The 17,929-nt window shown below is 40.9% G+C and overlaps 1 protein-coding gene across 2 annotated transcripts in view; it reads left to right on the top strand.

The window, feature by feature from the left end:
* LOC142088728 (rap1 GTPase-activating protein 1-like) overlaps positions 1-17,929 on the top strand; it is a 45,461-nt gene that overhangs the window by 11,536 nt on the left and 15,996 nt on the right. For both annotated transcript variants that reach the window (XM_075164367.1, XM_075164376.1), the window contains exons 4-16: positions 2,034-2,081; positions 3,195-3,233; positions 3,331-3,522; positions 9,721-9,824; positions 11,279-11,357; positions 11,648-11,701; positions 11,792-11,875; positions 12,127-12,227; positions 12,871-13,000; positions 13,256-13,411; positions 16,108-16,179; positions 16,812-16,898; positions 17,569-17,703. In XM_075164367.1, the coding sequence (XP_075020468.1) occupies positions 2,034-2,081; positions 3,195-3,233; positions 3,331-3,522; positions 9,721-9,824; positions 11,279-11,357; positions 11,648-11,701; positions 11,792-11,875; positions 12,127-12,227; positions 12,871-13,000; positions 13,256-13,411; positions 16,108-16,179; positions 16,812-16,898; positions 17,569-17,703 (1,281 nt within the window). The remainder of the gene's footprint in view (positions 1-2,033; positions 2,082-3,194; positions 3,234-3,330; positions 3,523-9,720; positions 9,825-11,278; positions 11,358-11,647; positions 11,702-11,791; positions 11,876-12,126; positions 12,228-12,870; positions 13,001-13,255; positions 13,412-16,107; positions 16,180-16,811; positions 16,899-17,568; positions 17,704-17,929) is intronic.

Here is a 17,929-nt window from a genome sequence, read left to right as displayed (position 1 = left end):
TCCTCTGTTGAAAATACGAACAACAACAAAAATTTTTTTTGGGGGGGATAACTCTCTCTAAGCTCAGCTTTTATAGTTTGATCCTGTGTCACTCTGTAGACATTTTGGCAAGCTTCTTTCTCCTTATATAATTAAGGGAAATAATTTTGTTGCTGTTATTATGTTACCTGCAGATTGTTCCTCACTTGCTTTGCTCACGTGTTTTTATATTTAACCCACTAAAATTTGTTGTTATTGCTATTTTTTGTGTTTGAACTCAATTTCAGACTTATGAAGAATGCCCTCATGCATCTCCTACTAGCCTCCTTTACTCTGGAGTTTAGCCATACTGGTTTACTCCTGGTGTTTCTAAGAGTTTTTTAAAGGTGTTATGCGTTTGTTGTGAGCTCAAGGTCTGTCTCCTCATCATTTCATGAAGGTTTGGCTTTTTTTATGGCTTATTTTTAGGTTCTTTTAATAAGCTTTCTCATTTTTCTATAACCTCGTTTTTATGTGTAATGGATTTTGCCTTTTTTTTGCCTTTTTTTTTTTTCTTTTGTTGCTCCTGCAAGGAGCATCCTGATCATTATTATTCCTCGATCTAATGTTGCTATTGCCCAATGTTAATGTTGTTGCTATACTAGCAGTTTTTTCACCCTGTATGGCTGGAGCATTGGCTCCAAACTTTTGCTCTTGAGCCTCTTACATCTGCATTGTAGAGCTCCACTCAGATGTCCATATTTCTACCAGATACTAGTTTACAAGCTAGTTCCACTGTAGGGTACTTGCATACACATAGCTGTTATAAATCAGATCCTGCTTATTTTCAGAACAAAGTCGAGACCTGCTTATCCTGTCTGGAATCCCTGATTAGCCACTCTATTAAGCAGTCTCTGATGGTGTATAAAAAGTAGTCTCAGCATCATGTTCTGTTATGAGAGTTACAAGACTTAGGTGGCATAGTAGTTGAATGCTCATGTATTGTGTGTAAGAGAAAGCTACAATTAAATCCTGGTCTTCAGCTTCCTATCTGACAATGCAAATTTTGCCTCTTGCTCTTCTGTCTGTATTGATGCTCTCTTGGACTATGGCCAGCATTTTATGGGAGCCTGTTGGCCCCCATATCTGGCTTCTTTTTTTCTGGGCCTTTGCTCAGTCCATGTTGGGGCTGTCCTTACTAAAATTTTCCTATTCCGTGTGCTTCTGCTGCAGAAGTGTGGTGGAAGTGAGCTAGTCTTGCCATGGTGAGAAGGGAGCGGATGGAATAGCCTTAAGAAAGAGAATCAAGTCTGGATGCCAGCTGCTGATTCAGGAAGAAACTAAGCATCCAGTAGTCTTTTGCCTTGCCATTCTAACCCACCTCACAGTAATGGTGCCTAGGAAGGCAGATGTGCAGAGCTCTGCTGTGTGGCTCCTTGCTGCCTGCAGGAGTCTGTTGCACTAGTCAGATGCATGGATGGAGAGCAGCTCTGATTTTCTGTCTTACCTGCAGGAGACAGATTTGTTCCCTTATGTGGATGGAAGCAAGGCACATAAGCTGCTTAAAAGTCTTCTTGCCTAGTCCCAATCCTCAAAAAAAGTGTTTGTTACTTCTCTTAACCCTACTCTGAGGTTCTCAATGCTCTGCCTGACAGTATCTTCAAGGGAGAGGGAAGAGTAGAACAGGAATGAATGGTCTGAAATACTGTTCTTTCGCATTCTGTCTTTACCTCTTCCTTTTTTTATTGCTTGGGATAGGAAGTAAAGTAGCTAGAATAGATTAGAGAATTAAATAATAAAATCAGTTTGGGAGATTGCTTTTGATTTCTGCCAGCTTTCTGCTTTTTAAGAGATGTAAGGTGGGGGGGCTTTTTAGTTTTAATGCCAAACTAGGGGACTGGCCAAGTTCTAGCTTTACTTCTTCTGTTTATTCCAAACTTCCAAACTGGCATAAAATAGAAGATTAGAGAGAGAGACAAAATATGCATATTGGGGATATGGAGGAGGACACAGAGGGTAAGTGAAACAGACACGATAAAACATAGGATTCACTGTCTCTGACTTTCTGTTTCCAGGGGAGTCGTCTGGATGAACAAAGATGTTCCCTTCCAGCTCCTCTCAAGGTCAGGCCAAGTCATTGTTGCCTCCTAAGTTGCTGAGAATGGCAGATAATAACTGACCTGGCCTGCAGTGTATTTTCATCTTGGAGTGAACAGGGAGCCTACAAACAGCCCAAGAACATATACATGCTTGTCTTTTTTTTTTTTTTTTTTTTTAAGTTGCTGCACAAGAGGGTGAAACTATGTAGCTGAAACAGAATCAATACTTCCTTTTTCAGATTTAAGTGGTTCCAATAAGTGTTTAATATTATTAACAATCTTAGTTTTGACTAAATAATTTCTTAAATTTTATTCAATTTAAGAGCTATAATAATATTTATGAAACCACATTGCATTTATTTCAGTAGTTTGCTTGAGGACTCATAGATGCTACTAGAAAGCTGGTCTGTTTCCCTCAATATTCAGCCAATAAGAACAGATTCCCATCTTTAAATTTTCAAGTCTTCCTCTCCATTCTTTCAGTCTCAGCTCAGGCACAGTAACCTTAAAATCAACCTTGACGTTGAATTCAATCTTGGGATGACCTTAAAAAAAAAAAAAAGCCACATAGGCAATTGATATAGCTCAATTCTGACAGAGATAGTCAGTGCTCTTTGTGGTGATGGAAGGGCCATATCCAACTGGCATAAAGTTGCTCAGATACTCCTCCTATTCTTGCAGTCATGCCTCAGCACTGCTCGGTTGTATACCACCGGTCTAGCTATGGAGATGACACAACCTTGATCTCGCTGTAAATACAGTACTATTTCTGCCATCCCTACTGTCATCTCTGTCTGCAGCTGTCCAACACTGTGTGGAAGGAAGGGAGAAAGGCTCTCACTCCTAACTTCATCCAATTTGCCTATAGTTTGAGTACCACCTCATTTTGCATGCCTGTATTTTGTGTAGTTTCAAGGAGGAAGGTGGGCAAAATCTGACTCCTAAATTTATTGTTCTCAAAGTTCTATATTATAATGCTGAGACCTGGGAAACGGAGTCTAACCTTACATCCTAAAATAAAACTCTAAAGATGGCCTAGGGCAGAGTGGAAGCTGAGGGCACAGCTTGTGCCATCATGGGAGCATAACACTTTAAATAATGTCACGCATTTTTGCTATTGGTGTCTTCTGATTTCAGACAGAAGAGGAGTATATTCCTTACCCCAGCATCCACGAGGTGAGTTAGTACTGCTCTCCTCTGTTTTTCCTCAGACTTTATTGGCCTTTCAGCTTATTGGCCTTTCAGCTTTCATGTTCTGTGTCCTTCTCAATAGGTATTACAGAAAGGGTGGCCATATCCTCTCATTATCTTACCCCAGTTTGGGGGCTACTGGATTGAAGGGACCAGCCACAACCTTTCCAGCTTGAGTCCAACTCTGTCTGACGTACCCTTTCCCTGGAGTGGTAAAGTGAAACTGGAGAGTGATCCTACAGCCAAGCTGTACCGCAAACATTTTCTGGGGAAGGTAAGGGTGATCTTCAGAGCCTTCTCTGCCCACCCAGCCTCAAGGCTGAAATGTATCTCAGGCTTTTCCTGATGGACTTAGAAATAACTGCACAGCCACTCCATTTCAATTCCTCATGATGCCTTGAATTAATGTATATAAGGTACATACTACCATATGGCTAGTAGTGTGTTAGGTTGGTCCTGTGCCTTGTGATATGTGCATCATCCTGTGCATTAACAGAAGAGAAAGGTTTGCACAGGAAGTGCTTATATTTGGTTAAGAAGCTCTTTTGAGGCTCCTGGACAGATACCAACCTGGAGATGAGAAGGTGAAAAAAGGGTAATATTGGAAATGGAGATGGTATTATTTTTAGCGGGGACTTCAGCACTGACAGTGCAAGCCCCTCTGTAGTAAGAAAAATGCTCCATTTTCCTTGGTGTAGATAAGTAGCAAGTATGGTCACCACAGAATGTATATGAAGAAACCGAACAATGTGTTTTACAGTTGTTTGATTTAGGTAAGTTTGGTGCTAAGTTTTGCCTAACTTCAAAAATTCCATCTGACAGACAGGGAGAGAGAGCTTGGCCTCATTAAGTGGATGTTTGTTGGCTGGCCGTTAAGGTCCATCTGGGTTGGCCTGTTTAGGCAATTGATTGATTCCCAGACTGGATCTCAGGATAATATTAACCATCAAGAACAAGGGAGAACAAACCCGTGATCTTTTCTGAGATTCCTTTCATGGCATAAGGAGATAAGAAAGCCTGACAGGTATACTCATGCTGCATCGTATTCAGTGGTCTCCCTCTGCGACTGCGTAATAAGTTCAAAACCAGGAAGAGGTGGAGCTTTGGGCAGTGCTGGGGACCTGTTCTGCAGTAGTTTGACTTGTCCGAATGATCTTGTTTAATATGCAACACTAGAAACCGATATTAATATAATTTATATCTAAAGTACCCTTCCTGGAGGCTTCCTCTCTAGACTGACAGATCTGCTGTACAATCTGTTAATGGACATTTATCCTGTGACATTCTGGAAGCCATCAGTATGCCAACTGTAATTATTTTTCTGTCATGTTAAATTTAGGGTTGTGCTTGAAGGTTTCCAGAGCCAGCTAGGATGAGAGGCAAATTGGGATATGATTTTCTCAGTCCGATTATTTTATTCTTTGTGTTAATTAACAGGAATGTGTGTCTATGTTCCATTAAATATGCAAGTTTTTGAGCAAGCCAGTGTCAGAAAAGAACAAGGTGAACACGGCTCTTGTCACAGAAAACTCTACCCATGGGTAGAAAACTTTACCCATTTCTTTACCCATGGCTTAAAGGCTTAGGTAAGGAGAGAGCTCAGAGCTTTTCCACAAGGAGAGTATTTCTTCAGTTCAAAGTTAAGAGAGACCAGTGATTTTGATGCTCTATGGATTGGGTCCTTTTCTTGCTGATAAAATGGGAAGGTTATTTCAGAAAGATAAAGAAAGGTCTCTTGCATGCTTTGAATAGCTGTGAACAATTCTTAGCTGAAGAAGAGTCCATAAGCATCATGTGATGGGAGAGGCATAGCCAGTGGTTTAGGGAATACCCTTTATTCAAGATGGAATATTAGAGTATGTGTGGTATTATAAACTTAATATGCATGTCTGTGTTGTGGGTGTGCATATACTAGGTCACTCAAACTCAGACAATTCTTTTGACACTTTTTGCAGAACACCTTATAGCAGGTCCTATAAAACAACCACAAAAAAAGTGCTAGGACATAAAAGCCATAGCTCAGTTCCTTTTCTTTGTTTCATGGTCTATATTTTATATGACGATTACACAGTAAGATTCATTTTGCCTGTAGGAAGAAGTCTGTAAAACCTTATGTCTTATACTGTGGGAATTATTAAATGTCTATGTTGTTTTTCAAGACTACAATAAAGAGAAGTAGCCTGAAGCCAGGAAGGATTTAATAAATGTATACATTAGAAATGCCAGTCAAAGAATCTTAGGGTGCAGTTTCACAAGCGCTTGAAACTGGCAGTGCTGATGAGAGAAGCTTTCTTGCCATACATTCATATGTGGTCATGTATTTCTCCATTATGCTGTCCTTTCTTTGTGCTGGTTAAAGTATTGTTGCTGCAGAGCTGTGAACTGCTGGAGAACTGACTCAGTGGAGTCCTCTCAGCGGAAAGAACAATGTCTTAAGTTATTAGTGTGAAATTCTAGCTTAACCTAGGACAAAGAGGTGAAACTATTTGAAGCAGTCAAAGGATATTTTTATTATTAGGTATAATTGTAATCTCTTTTGTTATTTTAAAGTCTCTCTAATTTCGTTTTATTACTACAAATCTATGATTTTAGTAGATGTGTTCTCTGACTTGCTGAGACTGCAGGTCTTCTCATATTCAGGATCATTTTCTTCTGGTATGCAAATACATGTGTTTTGGAGCTTGTTACTGTTTTCCTGTCATGAGAAGCTGACATCAGCCCAAGATTTGTTGTTGTTTTTTTTTTTTTTTTTTTTTAAGTTTTCTCCAAGTGGAGATGAAGGGAGGGCCTGCAAGGAGACAACCTAATGAGGTATTATTTCAGTACCAGCCCAGCCTTAGTAGTTCTGTGTTCTGCAGTTGCCAACAGTGGCAGTAGCTTCTAGGTCCTTGTTGTCATCTGAGTGGCAAAGAACACCTTACACTTTTATGAAAAGAAGGTTGGTGGAATAATGATGCTACCTACTCAGTACTGTAAATTTATTAGTTATCTAACACTTGATAGGTTTAGATGTTCAGGTTTGGATGTTCAGGTATCATTATCTTCCTGTAGGTCATCACATAATCATTTGGCCACCAAAGCTGCTTTTCTTCCTTCTTCAAGGATGAAATCATCCCAGTATTTTACCAGATGACCAGAGGTTGCCAAGTTTTTTCAAAGTTAATTGCTTTTTTATTTTCAGTTGTCTTGAAGGAAGAGAATGGACTAATGAACCCATTTTGAATCCTGTAAAGATCTTTTAGTATTCTCTGGCTTCCTATGCTCCTGTTGCTAAAAGAAGTGATGAAACATACCGGCTCCCATGGGGAAGATGTCTTTTGTCTGGTTTGTTCATCTTTAGTGCAATTGCTGCTACTGAGCAGCGAAAAATAATTTATTTCATCAAAAAGAACCCAAGCGGCTAAGAACATGGCAGTTGTCTTAATAGCTTTATAACTTCTCAGGCAAACTGTCAGCACTCCTTGTGTATTCTGTTAGTCTTTTCCCTTGGCCCCAAGAAGATACTTGATTGCTTTTACAGAGATCCATTTGAAATCCAGAACTTCCTTTCATACTGCTCTTGTTTTGCTCCTTGAATCTGTCTATTCCTCAGCTGCTTTGTCTTTCTGCCCTTGGTCACAATGACTACTGCACCTGATCCTTGTTCACATCCCAAAAATCTATTAGTATCCTGAGAGTCATGGTCAGGAGAAATAAACTGTCCTCTCAGCCTTTGTGGCTTCCTTTGATTTCAGCTTTTCTTCCCGCACACAGTTAAGTTCAGTCAGTACCATTGACTTGTGTGACAGATCACATTGGACTGCTGTGATTTGAACACTGCAGCTAGAGGCCACGTTATTCTGTTTGCCTGTTTGCTGCTCTGTACTTATACCTTATCTTTTTCAAGACCCGTTTGTTTGATCTGCTTCAGCAAAGGGTTGACTATGCTAGCACCAGAAGCTCTGAAACTTTTTCCCCATTATTCCTTTTTTTTTTTTTTTTTTCAAAAAGTGGATTGGTTTGTCTGTTGACTTCAAGATGCCTACATCCACATAAATATCAGAGTATTTCACTAGATGTATCTTCATTTCACAGTGAGTCAGAACTATGACTAATACAAAAAATTGTTTAGATTTTTTCCGCAGCAAAAGGCAATCTCATCAGTGTGTTGAGAGAGGTTGCAATCCACCAGAGACAGAACAGACCTTCTGTATTTTCTAGGCAAAAAGCTGAGGAAGGAACTCTCAGACTAGCAACTCTTTTTGATCAAATTACACACTTTGCTCCCATTGAGTCCTTAATATTAATTAATTGCTCGGAGTATTCCTTTCACAGAACACATTCCAAATCGTGCAAGTTCTGACTATACAACTGGACACTTAACTTACCGTCCCAGTGCATGTGTCATGCACAAGGATGCATTTATACAGTGCTTCCTGTGATGCTCCTTCTGAGTCTTGCAATCCTGGTTACTGACTTCATGCTCCCTGGCTGTCTTCTCAGGCTGCAAGTGACTCTGTCTTTGATTTGAGATGACTGCTGTTCTGGTGGTAGAACAGCCCATTCATTATTTGCAGGGGAATGGTGTTTTACCTCTCTCCTACATTTAATTTGACCATGACAAACACTTTGCATTTAGGCTGAGGAGATAATTTCTTCAAACAAACAGCATAAAACCACTGGAGTACATCAGAACAGAATGTACATGCTAGAATATATGCAGAGTACTTTGATTATATCTTTCAAGTAAGTTGGTGGAGGGCAACGCTATCATTAGAAAATATATCAACAAACAAGATAGCAGTTGGTACCCCTTCTCTGTTAAGTGGAATGTCAGAGTCAAGCTCCCCATTAAAGTGTGTGCATTTTATCTCCCGGGAGCGTCTGATTTCTCAGTGAGTGGACAGAGCTTCTTTTTCCTACAGATCCACAAGTGGGAGATCCAGCTGGATATCTTGAGATACAACATCTGGGATTTGGAAAATCCTAAGATTGTCTACAAAAGATACCAAAAGAAAGCCTTGATTCCGCCCCCCCCTCCCCCCCCCCCCCCTTCTTCTTCTGTGGTCTAAACTGTTCTGCACTGAAGCTCTCTGTGGACACATTCCTGATTCCACAGTCGGCAGATTGCTGTGTGACTTTCTCCTGATTTTTATGGTCCCAAGGCATAAGGAGGCACTGATAATTCTGCCTGCTATACGGTAGCTGAGACAATTTTGGTTTTGGGATTCTTTATTTTGTTTTATTATTATTTTGTTTTGCTGAGAAGGAGTCTTACCCCAACTTCCATCATTGCTAGCTCAGAAGTACCATACCAATCTCACTATATTCTCCTGGGTTGGAGGCTAAATACTGGAAGGTACTACTGCCCCTTTCAACAGAAGTTCTCATTAGCAGCAAGAGATTAAGATATTAATCTAATCAAATCTAATCCAAAGAGAATCGGATCCCCTGCATGACATTCTCATTGGTCCCTCTGTCCTGCTTATACCTCAAACCCAATAATTTTGGACTGTTTGAAAGCATGAGTTCAGTCTCAGCTCTCTGTCAGAGTATATGTAGCAGCCACCTCCAAAAACTGGCCATAAAGTTGTTTTCCGCTAGGAAGATGGGAGCAATCTAAGCATTTCTGGATGATTCCACCTATATAGTATTCTCATTGTGCTAGAGGTTTCTATTCACATCCCTTGTCAAAACGCTTTAACCTTTTGAGGTTAGAGGTTATATATATCAATATATGTGTTATACATATAAAATGTATATATATCAATGTATAAAATTTATATTGATATACCCAGGCCATTGGAACATGGCTGTATGCCCAGGAGAAATGTATGGCCACAGCCTCTTCTATATAGAGCCTGCGAAAATGTTTGTGTTATGGTTCATTGTTTGACTGAATGACTCTCTCTGTTTGAGGCACACTCCACTAAAGCTCAAGCAGTGTTAGTGGCACTGCTGAGAACAGTCTTCATATGCAAAGTAGTTACCTCGAGCTCTGACTGCATCCTCCTTGAGATGCGAGTGCTCTTAGAGATCAACCATTTGGTATAATGATCCTGCCATTATGGTTTGTATAGAAAATTCCCATGACCCCAGCCAGTTGAGTGTGCTGGAGACCACTACTTAGTCATGCAGAGTCAGAATGGATACAGGGAAGATCCACGAAAGATACCACGAAAGAATTTATTTACAAGAAACTCGATTTCTTCAAAATGTGTTGCTGAATGTTCTCATCCTGTTCCTTCTCAGGAGCACTTCTGATGATGGACAGCTGAGGAGGAACTGAACTGAAAGTGGATGAACTTTGACTGATATGCTCATGCATTGATCATCAAGGGGGCTGGGAGACAGCATATGCACGTCTTCAAGCATGCCATTGCTAGTTAAAGAAAAAATTAGCTAATCTTGAGTGACGGGTTGTATGCAAAAAATCTGGTGAACTTCTCTAGGAAGCGTGTTGGGAATAATGCATTTTGGCTTCCTGTTTCAGGAGCACCAGAATTTTTACTCCAGTGACATCTCCTTGGGCTACCTGGTACTTTCTGTGAAGTATGAACAGATTGAGAAACAGGAAAATCTACGCCTGTTGCTGAGGTAACAGTGCCTGTTGTTGAAGTGTGTGTTACTGTGCTGTGTCTCTCATCTTACCTTGAGCTTCCTCTGCATAGATATGGGTGTGAATCTCATGTCTTTCTCCTGGAGAGGACTTTAGCCTTCTTTTCTTGCCTTCCCCTCTGAGTTTCTCTCAGCAGTTTCCTTCAGGAAGCTGAAGTGGTGTTTGCAGGCACATCTTTGTAGTTCCTGTGAAAACCATCTCTTCTTCCCTCAAAAAGAAAGTTTTTCTGTTTATTCTCTTTACTTATAGACATGTGAGTACTCTCTAGGAGAATATGGATTCCCCGATGGAGGGCAGCTTAGCCCAGACCTGTCTTTGGACTTTGTACTTGAGACTAAGGCTCCCTTGAAGGTGAGCTAGAACATTCCTTAGCTTCCCAGGATAACCTTTAGGGCTTCCACAGAGAGTCATTACCCAGAGAGAGCTGCTGAATGAACTAGAGAAAGACCAGAGATGGACCTTGCATAGGTGAGAGGCATGCTGCAGAAAAGCTTTTTACCACACTATGGGCTGGGTGCACTTTCCAGGCTGCTGGAAGCAACTGACGTACAGTTGCTGCTGACAAGGACTCATCCAGGACTGAGGGAAAATACTGGTTGCATAGAAGTCAGCTACAAAAGAATCACTGGTGGGTTTCCTTCATTGTATGCATAGAACACTTCAGAGTGCCAGGCGGAGCAATAATCTGAGGGGAAAAAAAGAGAGCGCCTATTTGTGAGCTGTGCCAGAGAATGTTTACCTGAGCCCAGACACCTTCCTACAGGGAAGAGACTGGTGAAGAACAAAAGGGTAGTAATTCCTCTATTAAGATGTCGTATTATATGCAGCACCTTTTGCTCAATAGCTTGTTTATAATGGTTTGAAGAGGACAGCCCAATATTACTTCTCCCCTAGAAAGACATCTCTTCTTTAATATATATATGTAGACAGAGAAAGGAAGCTTTTCTCCATCAGCTTTCTGGAATAATACTACACCAGTTTCTACCTCCTATACTTTGCATAGATCTGCTTTCCTAGGCTGTCTCTATCAGACCTTTTCACAGTCTTTCAAACACTCATTGTATGATCTTATGAATCCATTATAATACTGTGTCCATGAATTGTATTTCAACATTTAGATTTCTGTGAAAGAAAATGGTGGGGGGGGAAGAGCAAAATATTTCTTCAACCAAGAAAAGAATGCAAAGGAGCAAGAGAGTAAGCTGTTTGTTCCTGTTTTGTCTTCCTCTGCTCCCCACAACAAGTGATGAGCAATAAGAAGCGTAAATACCTCCCTTTTCCAGTGATTTTATGCACCAGGCTTAAAATTAATCCTCTGGAATTAACTGCTTTAAGGATAATCTGAAGGAATGGCTACTCTTTCTTTAAAGAACCAGTGTTGCTTATGTCTCTCTTCACCTTTTGCTCTAATGCCTTTTTTGTTTTGTGTCAGGACTCGGACTGGCACCAAACATGACCTGATCCCCATTTCCTGTCTGAATGAGTTTCCCAATGCTGTCCAGATGGCGAAGGTGAGATTTGTGCTTGCCTGTTCACTCTTACAGCCTCGTTGTTCAGGTTATTTTCACCTCTGTCCTCCCATTTCCCTCTTTTCTACTATTCCCCAATAGTACTGTCATATACTTCCCTTTAACACTTCCATTTAGCTTCTCTTCTTTCTCTTCTAATTTTACCTCAGAATTTTTGCCTGAAGGGACTCCTGTCAGATAATTATAAACAGCGCCTATGCTCTCATGCCCGCAGCAAGCTAGGGCACATGATAATCACACTTCTGTTTCCCTCTCTCTCTCTCACTCGACAGCTACTGTGCGAGGATGTGAATGTTGAACGCTTCTTTCCTGTCCTCTACCCCAAGGTATAATGTTCTGATATGTCTGTTTGTCCCTTTTCCATTAAGGTCTGGCTAATGACGTCCAGCTGATAATTTGTATTTTCATTACCTCAGGCTTCGCAGCTTATTGTTGCGTTTGATGAACATGTCATAAGCAATAACTTCAAATTTGGGGTCATCTACCAGAAACCTGGACAGGTAAGCTCCCTCAGGTCCCACGATACTTGAGGCAAAATACAAAGAGTTCATTCTCTTGGCTTAAATGTAATAACAAGGTCTGTACTATCCTGTGAAAAATACAGATGCCGTAAAGAGAAAGGATAGCAGCTTGCCTTATGTTGATCGATTTGTTTGTCCAGGTCCTCAAAACGGGTTGAACTGTGTATAGAAATTACTGCCTGTTCTTTGTAATACTTGTGCTCCTTATGACTTCTCCTTTCCTTTTGAAGACGACTGAAGAAGAAGTCTTCAGTAACACAGAAGAGAGTCTGGGTTTCCTAGAGTTCCTGGATTTCCTTGGTGACAAGATTCAGTTGCAGGATTTCCGTGGGTGCGTACCCAGCACCGTTGGAAAGTTAGTGATTGAGTTAGGGAACACCGTGTGTTCAGAGGCTGCGACTCTATTAGAGCCCTGCTTTCAGAAAAGTGCTGTGTCCTCTGAATCCCAGTGTAGGTGGAGAAGCCCAGAATGCTTTTGTCAGCCATCCTATCTGGGAACCAGTTGGAGCTTAGGTCTCTGCTGGTATTTTCATTTAGAGGTCTCCTGGTATCTCAATCTGATCAACAGTATCAGTAAAGAATAATTTTATTTAACTGTGCGAATGTAAGTTTGTTTCACAATGGTAGGGGTCAATATTGGTTTAGTCTCTTTCTGTGGGTCAGCCTGTCCTTTCTGTAGTTCTAAAATATGGACTGTGTTTCTCAGAAGAATGCCAAAGTAAGTAGCTCCTTTGACGATCCCTGGTTTAGCTTCACAGCTTTTAGCAACAAGTATGTTCATCAGGAGAAACATTGTGCAGCTTCAGTTAGTGCATTTGTTTTGGGAAGATTTGGTGCCCTACTATCACTGATTTCTTAAAAATCACCTTTGATAATATTCATGTACCAAGCTACTGTTACTGGTATCTTCTTTCTTCTCTCCACTTTCTCTTCTGTGTCCTGCCTGACCTATGGCATGGTATGGATTTGCTCAGGTTCCGGGGAGGCTTGGATGTCACTAGAGGTCAAACGGGCACTGAGTCGGTCTATACAAATTTCCGGGGCAAGGAGATCATGTTTCATGTGTCTACAAAGCTGCCCTTCACAGAGGGAGATTCCCAGCAGGTATTGGAAGGAAAACTAAGGAATTCAACAGTGTGGCTAAGAGGGGAGGGGTATTTGATGCGGGGCTAGTTAGAGGGGAGAATGCCTAACTGCGTAATGTTGGGAATTATGGCTGGAGTAATGGTGAAAGTAGTGATGAGGGATTTGGTTGAACAGATGGGTTGGAGATGCTAGACAGACTGGTGTTTGAGGCCCCATCATGCCGTTCTGCTCTTTCACCTGCCTTCTTGCATTACTGTGTTTTTTCCTCTCCAGCTTCAGCGGAAGCGTCACATTGGGAATGACATTGTAGCCATCATCTTCCAGGATGAAAGCACACCTTTTGTCCCTGATATGATTGCTTCTAATTTCCTACATGCTTATGTGGTAGTTCAGCTCACTCATAGCACCACTGGGGACACTCTCTACAAGGTAACCAGAGCCAATAGATTTCTCTGTACTGATTTACTGATATTGATCCTTGAGGTGGAAACCTGTTCTTGCTTTGGGAGAGGTACAGGTTCAGCCAGCTGTCATCCTAACAGCTTTGCTTGCTCTGTTAGTAAACTTGATCAACGTTTTCAATGAAAGGCAATAATTAGATCTATTGCCAGTAAACCTAGAAATCTAGTAGCTGCCACCAGCTCTCCTTCCCCTTCACTCACTCTTTGATCTCTGACCAGGAGTCTCCTTCCTGTATGTTGCTCTCTATTCTATAGGTTTGCAGAGGTCCTCTCTATTTGGTGTGATTGTTACTATTTAGCAATCTGTGTTCATGTTTGTTGAGTATTCAGATTTCATAAAGATATTGATAAGCTGGATGGGGCTAGAAGGTGAGGCTGAGAATGATTAAAATTCTGGAACACAAGTATTTTACTGAAAGGAGTCCAGGACTGCTTACTGCCTCTACTTAGCAAATAGAAGGTTTAAGAATAATTTGATCAATTTGTTAAGTATCTACACATGAAACTAGAATGTACTTGTATGTTTTTCAAAGTAGCTGATGAATTTCTGAAGCTTAAAGCTTGGGAATTGAGGCAGGACGAATTCAGATAAAAAAGTTTTGTTTACATGAAAGAGCACAAGGAGCAATTGATGCCATTTTGGGGGATGTCTTGCTTGCATTATGTAAGTCAGGTAAAACTCATTCACCTGACTGACAGCCATGTCGGCATTGCTTACGCTGCAGAGCACAGTGCTGAGAGCTTCCACTGCCTGAGACTGCAGGTCAGATACAGCTGGTTGGCCTGATCTATGGAATCCGAACCAGCTACATCTGCTTTGGGGGATCCCAGAACTGATGCCCATCTGGCAGGGAAGTGCTACCTGTTAGGGCCCTCCAGTTGAAAGAAGCCCTGCTAGAACATGAATTCCCTATCTGCAGCCTTTGGACACAGCTCTTTCTCTGTCACGTGACTCTGTATGGATGTCTATATAACTTTATGTTCAACTTTCAGTCGTGCTGAGAGGGCATATATAGAAGCTTGCATTCTGTGATGGATTTTCCATTGTAGAAACATTTTAATCAAAGTGCTCTGTCTCGTGTTATGTAGGAATTCTGATTTGTTGATGATGAGTCCTTATGCCTTGGAGGTCTACAAGAACACCAAGAATATCAAAATTAGGACAGGATCCCCATCTCCTCTCCCACCAAAGAGGGTGCTAGGGGTGGAACAATCACCTTCCATTGTTCCCGATGCTATGGGCAGGCAGGTCTGTAGTGACGCGATAACCTAATGTTGATCAGGGGCATGGGGTTCCAATTTTCCTCTCAGTCTCTGTTTCGTAGGGCACAGAAATTCACTGGATTTTTTTTAATGACAAGAGAAAGCTGGGGAAGCTTCCCATTTGTCTTGTCTTTTCCTACTATTGTTTTCATCTTTGCCTTTGCAATGGCATTGTTTCTGTCAGTGTAGTAAGGTTGCCTGTATCATTTCATGAAAAAGAAATAGTCCCAGTCAGGACCCTAGAGCCAATGCAGAGTTTTCTGTAAAGGCTTTTCCAAAGGGGTTTTAACTCATTTTGCCTTGAGAGCATTCTAGTACCTAAGAGACTGCAGTTTGGGAAGATTTTTTTCCGTCCATTGTTCCATTTACTTAAGCTTTAGTGCCTAGTGGTTAAATTGGAATATTAATAGCATTTCTTTCTTTGAATCAATTTTTGCAATCAGAAAATTAAAAACGCAAGGCAGGATTTTAACTGGGAGGGAGAGGGAGGCCTTGTAATTAGGGGAGCTGGCCTACAGTGTGAGAAATCTGAATTAAATCGAGGGCCCTTTTCCTTCTTCCTCTTCTTAAACTCATGCCTCTCCTTGGCTCTGTGACATTTACACTGGAGTGTTATTTTGAGGCGGTTGCTGTTAAGTTGTTCTGACATTGTTCCCCGTTGTATGAAATGGCAAATAATGGTATTGTTCCATCTCAAACATGATGAAAAAAATAACTGTGAAATATTCTTAAGTGCTGTACATATCTGGTAAGATAGCTGCATATAATTATAAGTAAGTGCTGTAAGAGCTTGAAGAGCTAAGTGACAGTATGTAAAAACTGGACTGCCTTTTTTTTTTGGCATTGGTATGTCAGGTAGGAGCATGTTTTAAAAAAAAAAAAAAGCGTGGATTTCCTTAACTCCCACTGGGAAAGTGCTTTTGTATGCTTACCACATGTGACTTAGAGAGGCGATGTCACTGAGATACACTGCACACTGAGGGGAGTATCTCCACTGAGGATTCTCTGTCAAAAAAAATAGGTCAGTACAACCATATTGACAAAGGCTCTTCTAGTGGAGGTAAATCTTGCAGGCTGAATAGAAGCATTTTATTTTTTTGTTCCAAATACACTAGTTATTATTAAAAATATTTATTAAAAATATTTTTTAAAAAAGCAATCAGTTCAATTGTTTTTTCTTGCTCTTACTGTGTGCACATCTAGCTGACTGAATTTCTGGGAGATAAATGAGCACATCCATTCACTAAGTACAGAAACAGACGAATGCATGGGACAGCATATTAGATCTCTTTTGGATATGTACGTGATTCAGGAGGGATCAGATGTACCATAGTAGTTTGAAGGCTTTGATGGTCTCACTTGTGTTATGATACTTATTTTTTTCCCCTTATATTGTTTCAGGTTTCAGTCACAGCCCGAGATGATGTCCCCTTCTTTGGACCCCCTCTGCCAGATCCAGCCATATTTAGAAAGGTTTGTTTCTCAGGTCCAGTGTTAGATGGCAGGGGGATATTGTGTGAGCCGGCACAGGCAGGATGCAGGAACAACCACAAAATGCAAAGGGTAAATTTATTTTTGTTACCTCGCCAACCAAAGGATCCCCAAAGCAGCACCTGGGCAGAGGCACACAAGCGGGTACACAGGCACTGCAGAGCTCGGTCCTTGCTGAACCTGCTATTTTTGCCTATATTTCAGGGAATTTTCAGGGATTCGTGCAGGTGTAGTTTACCACTGTGCTTTGATCTTTCCCACAGCAGGGCAGGAATCTCAAGCATGTTCGATAGGGTGCCTCTACGTCTATCACAGGCCTATGTTATCTAAACACAGGTGTTCTACTTGTCTAACACACAAGGCCAAATAACAATTAGTATGATATATGTGTTTTTTGACACCCCAGCTGCAAGTCACTTGAGTGTGTTTACAACCCTCCTCGCCAATCTTCCGTTATTTTCTCACAGATACGGTACACACCCTTGTGTTCTGAGTCAGTATTGTCAGTCTGGCTAGATGACTTTGGAGGTCTAAAGAGTAGTAAGGCAGAGCTTTTCTCGTGATATTTTTATTACTGTTTTCACCTCCAGTCTAGTCTTCATCTTGTCTTTTAGAGTGCAGAGTTTCGTGAATTCCTCCTGGTCAAGCTCATCAATGCTGAGTACAGCTGCTATCGAGCTGAGAAATTTGCTAAATTAGAGGTGAGTCTATTACCTGGTTGCTTCCATTAAAATTTGTAAAACTATATTACTGCCAGATTAAGAAAATACAGTATAATTTTTTACTTTCTTCTACTTCTGATTTTGTGTTGCTTAAAAAATGAAGATGAAATGTGATTATAGTCAGCTATGTGATGCTTCCTTTATGTTTCACAGCAGGCATGATAGAATATGAACAGGTAAAGATCTAATCCTCAAGTAAGAATGGGAATACGATGTGTACGTTTTGCTGGAGGAAATTCTGTATTAGCTGAAACTCAGTATTGTGCTGCAGGATGTGTACTGATATCACTGATTTTGGTTCAAGGTACCAAAATTCTATTCCAGACTCTGCTGCTTGCCTGATCTAGAAAAAACTGCCTTCAATCCATGCCTCTGTTTCATCACCTGTAAAAACGTACTGATATCCTTTATGACTTGCTTTAGAAAGAGTTTAAAAGAACTGGCTATTACTGTAATATATTCCATAACTATACAGCTAAAACCACTTCATACTATTTAAATTAATTTCCATGGTGTGGAAGGGTGTTTTGTTTTTTTTTTTTTTTGTTTGTTTGTTTTTAAGGAGGATATGAGACATTGCAAAAACAGGGAAAAAAAAATCCCTCCACTCCCCAAAATAGCTGTGATTTCATTCTCAATGTTGATGCAGGAAAGAACTCGGAGTGCCCTCTTGGAGAGCCTTTTTGAGGAGCTGCAGCTTCGCAGCCGCAGTATGATGGGATTGCCCATAGGGGAGGATGACAAGATAGAGAACGGCAGTGGGGGCTTCCTCGAGAATTTCAAGGTGAGCCATAGTGGATTGATTCCTTACCCAGTTGCTCACACTTTTCTCAAGCTCATTGTGTGTCCCTCCAAGGAATATTGACCCTGCTGATCAGCTGTGCTTAGGGTGAGACAGAAAAAAAAGTCTTTCCATCCAGCAGCCTTTCTTTAGAGCATCTTCAACTGTGCTTTACCATATCTCTCAAGAAAAGACATTTTTCCCCTTCCTGTGCTCCTTTCTACAGAGC

Source organism: Calonectris borealis, chromosome 1, assembly GCF_964195595.1.
Source record: "Calonectris borealis chromosome 1, bCalBor7.hap1.2, whole genome shotgun sequence".
Taxonomy (NCBI): Eukaryota; Metazoa; Chordata; class Aves; order Procellariiformes; family Procellariidae; genus Calonectris; species Calonectris borealis.
This window is presented reverse-complemented; position numbering and strand designations above follow the sequence as displayed.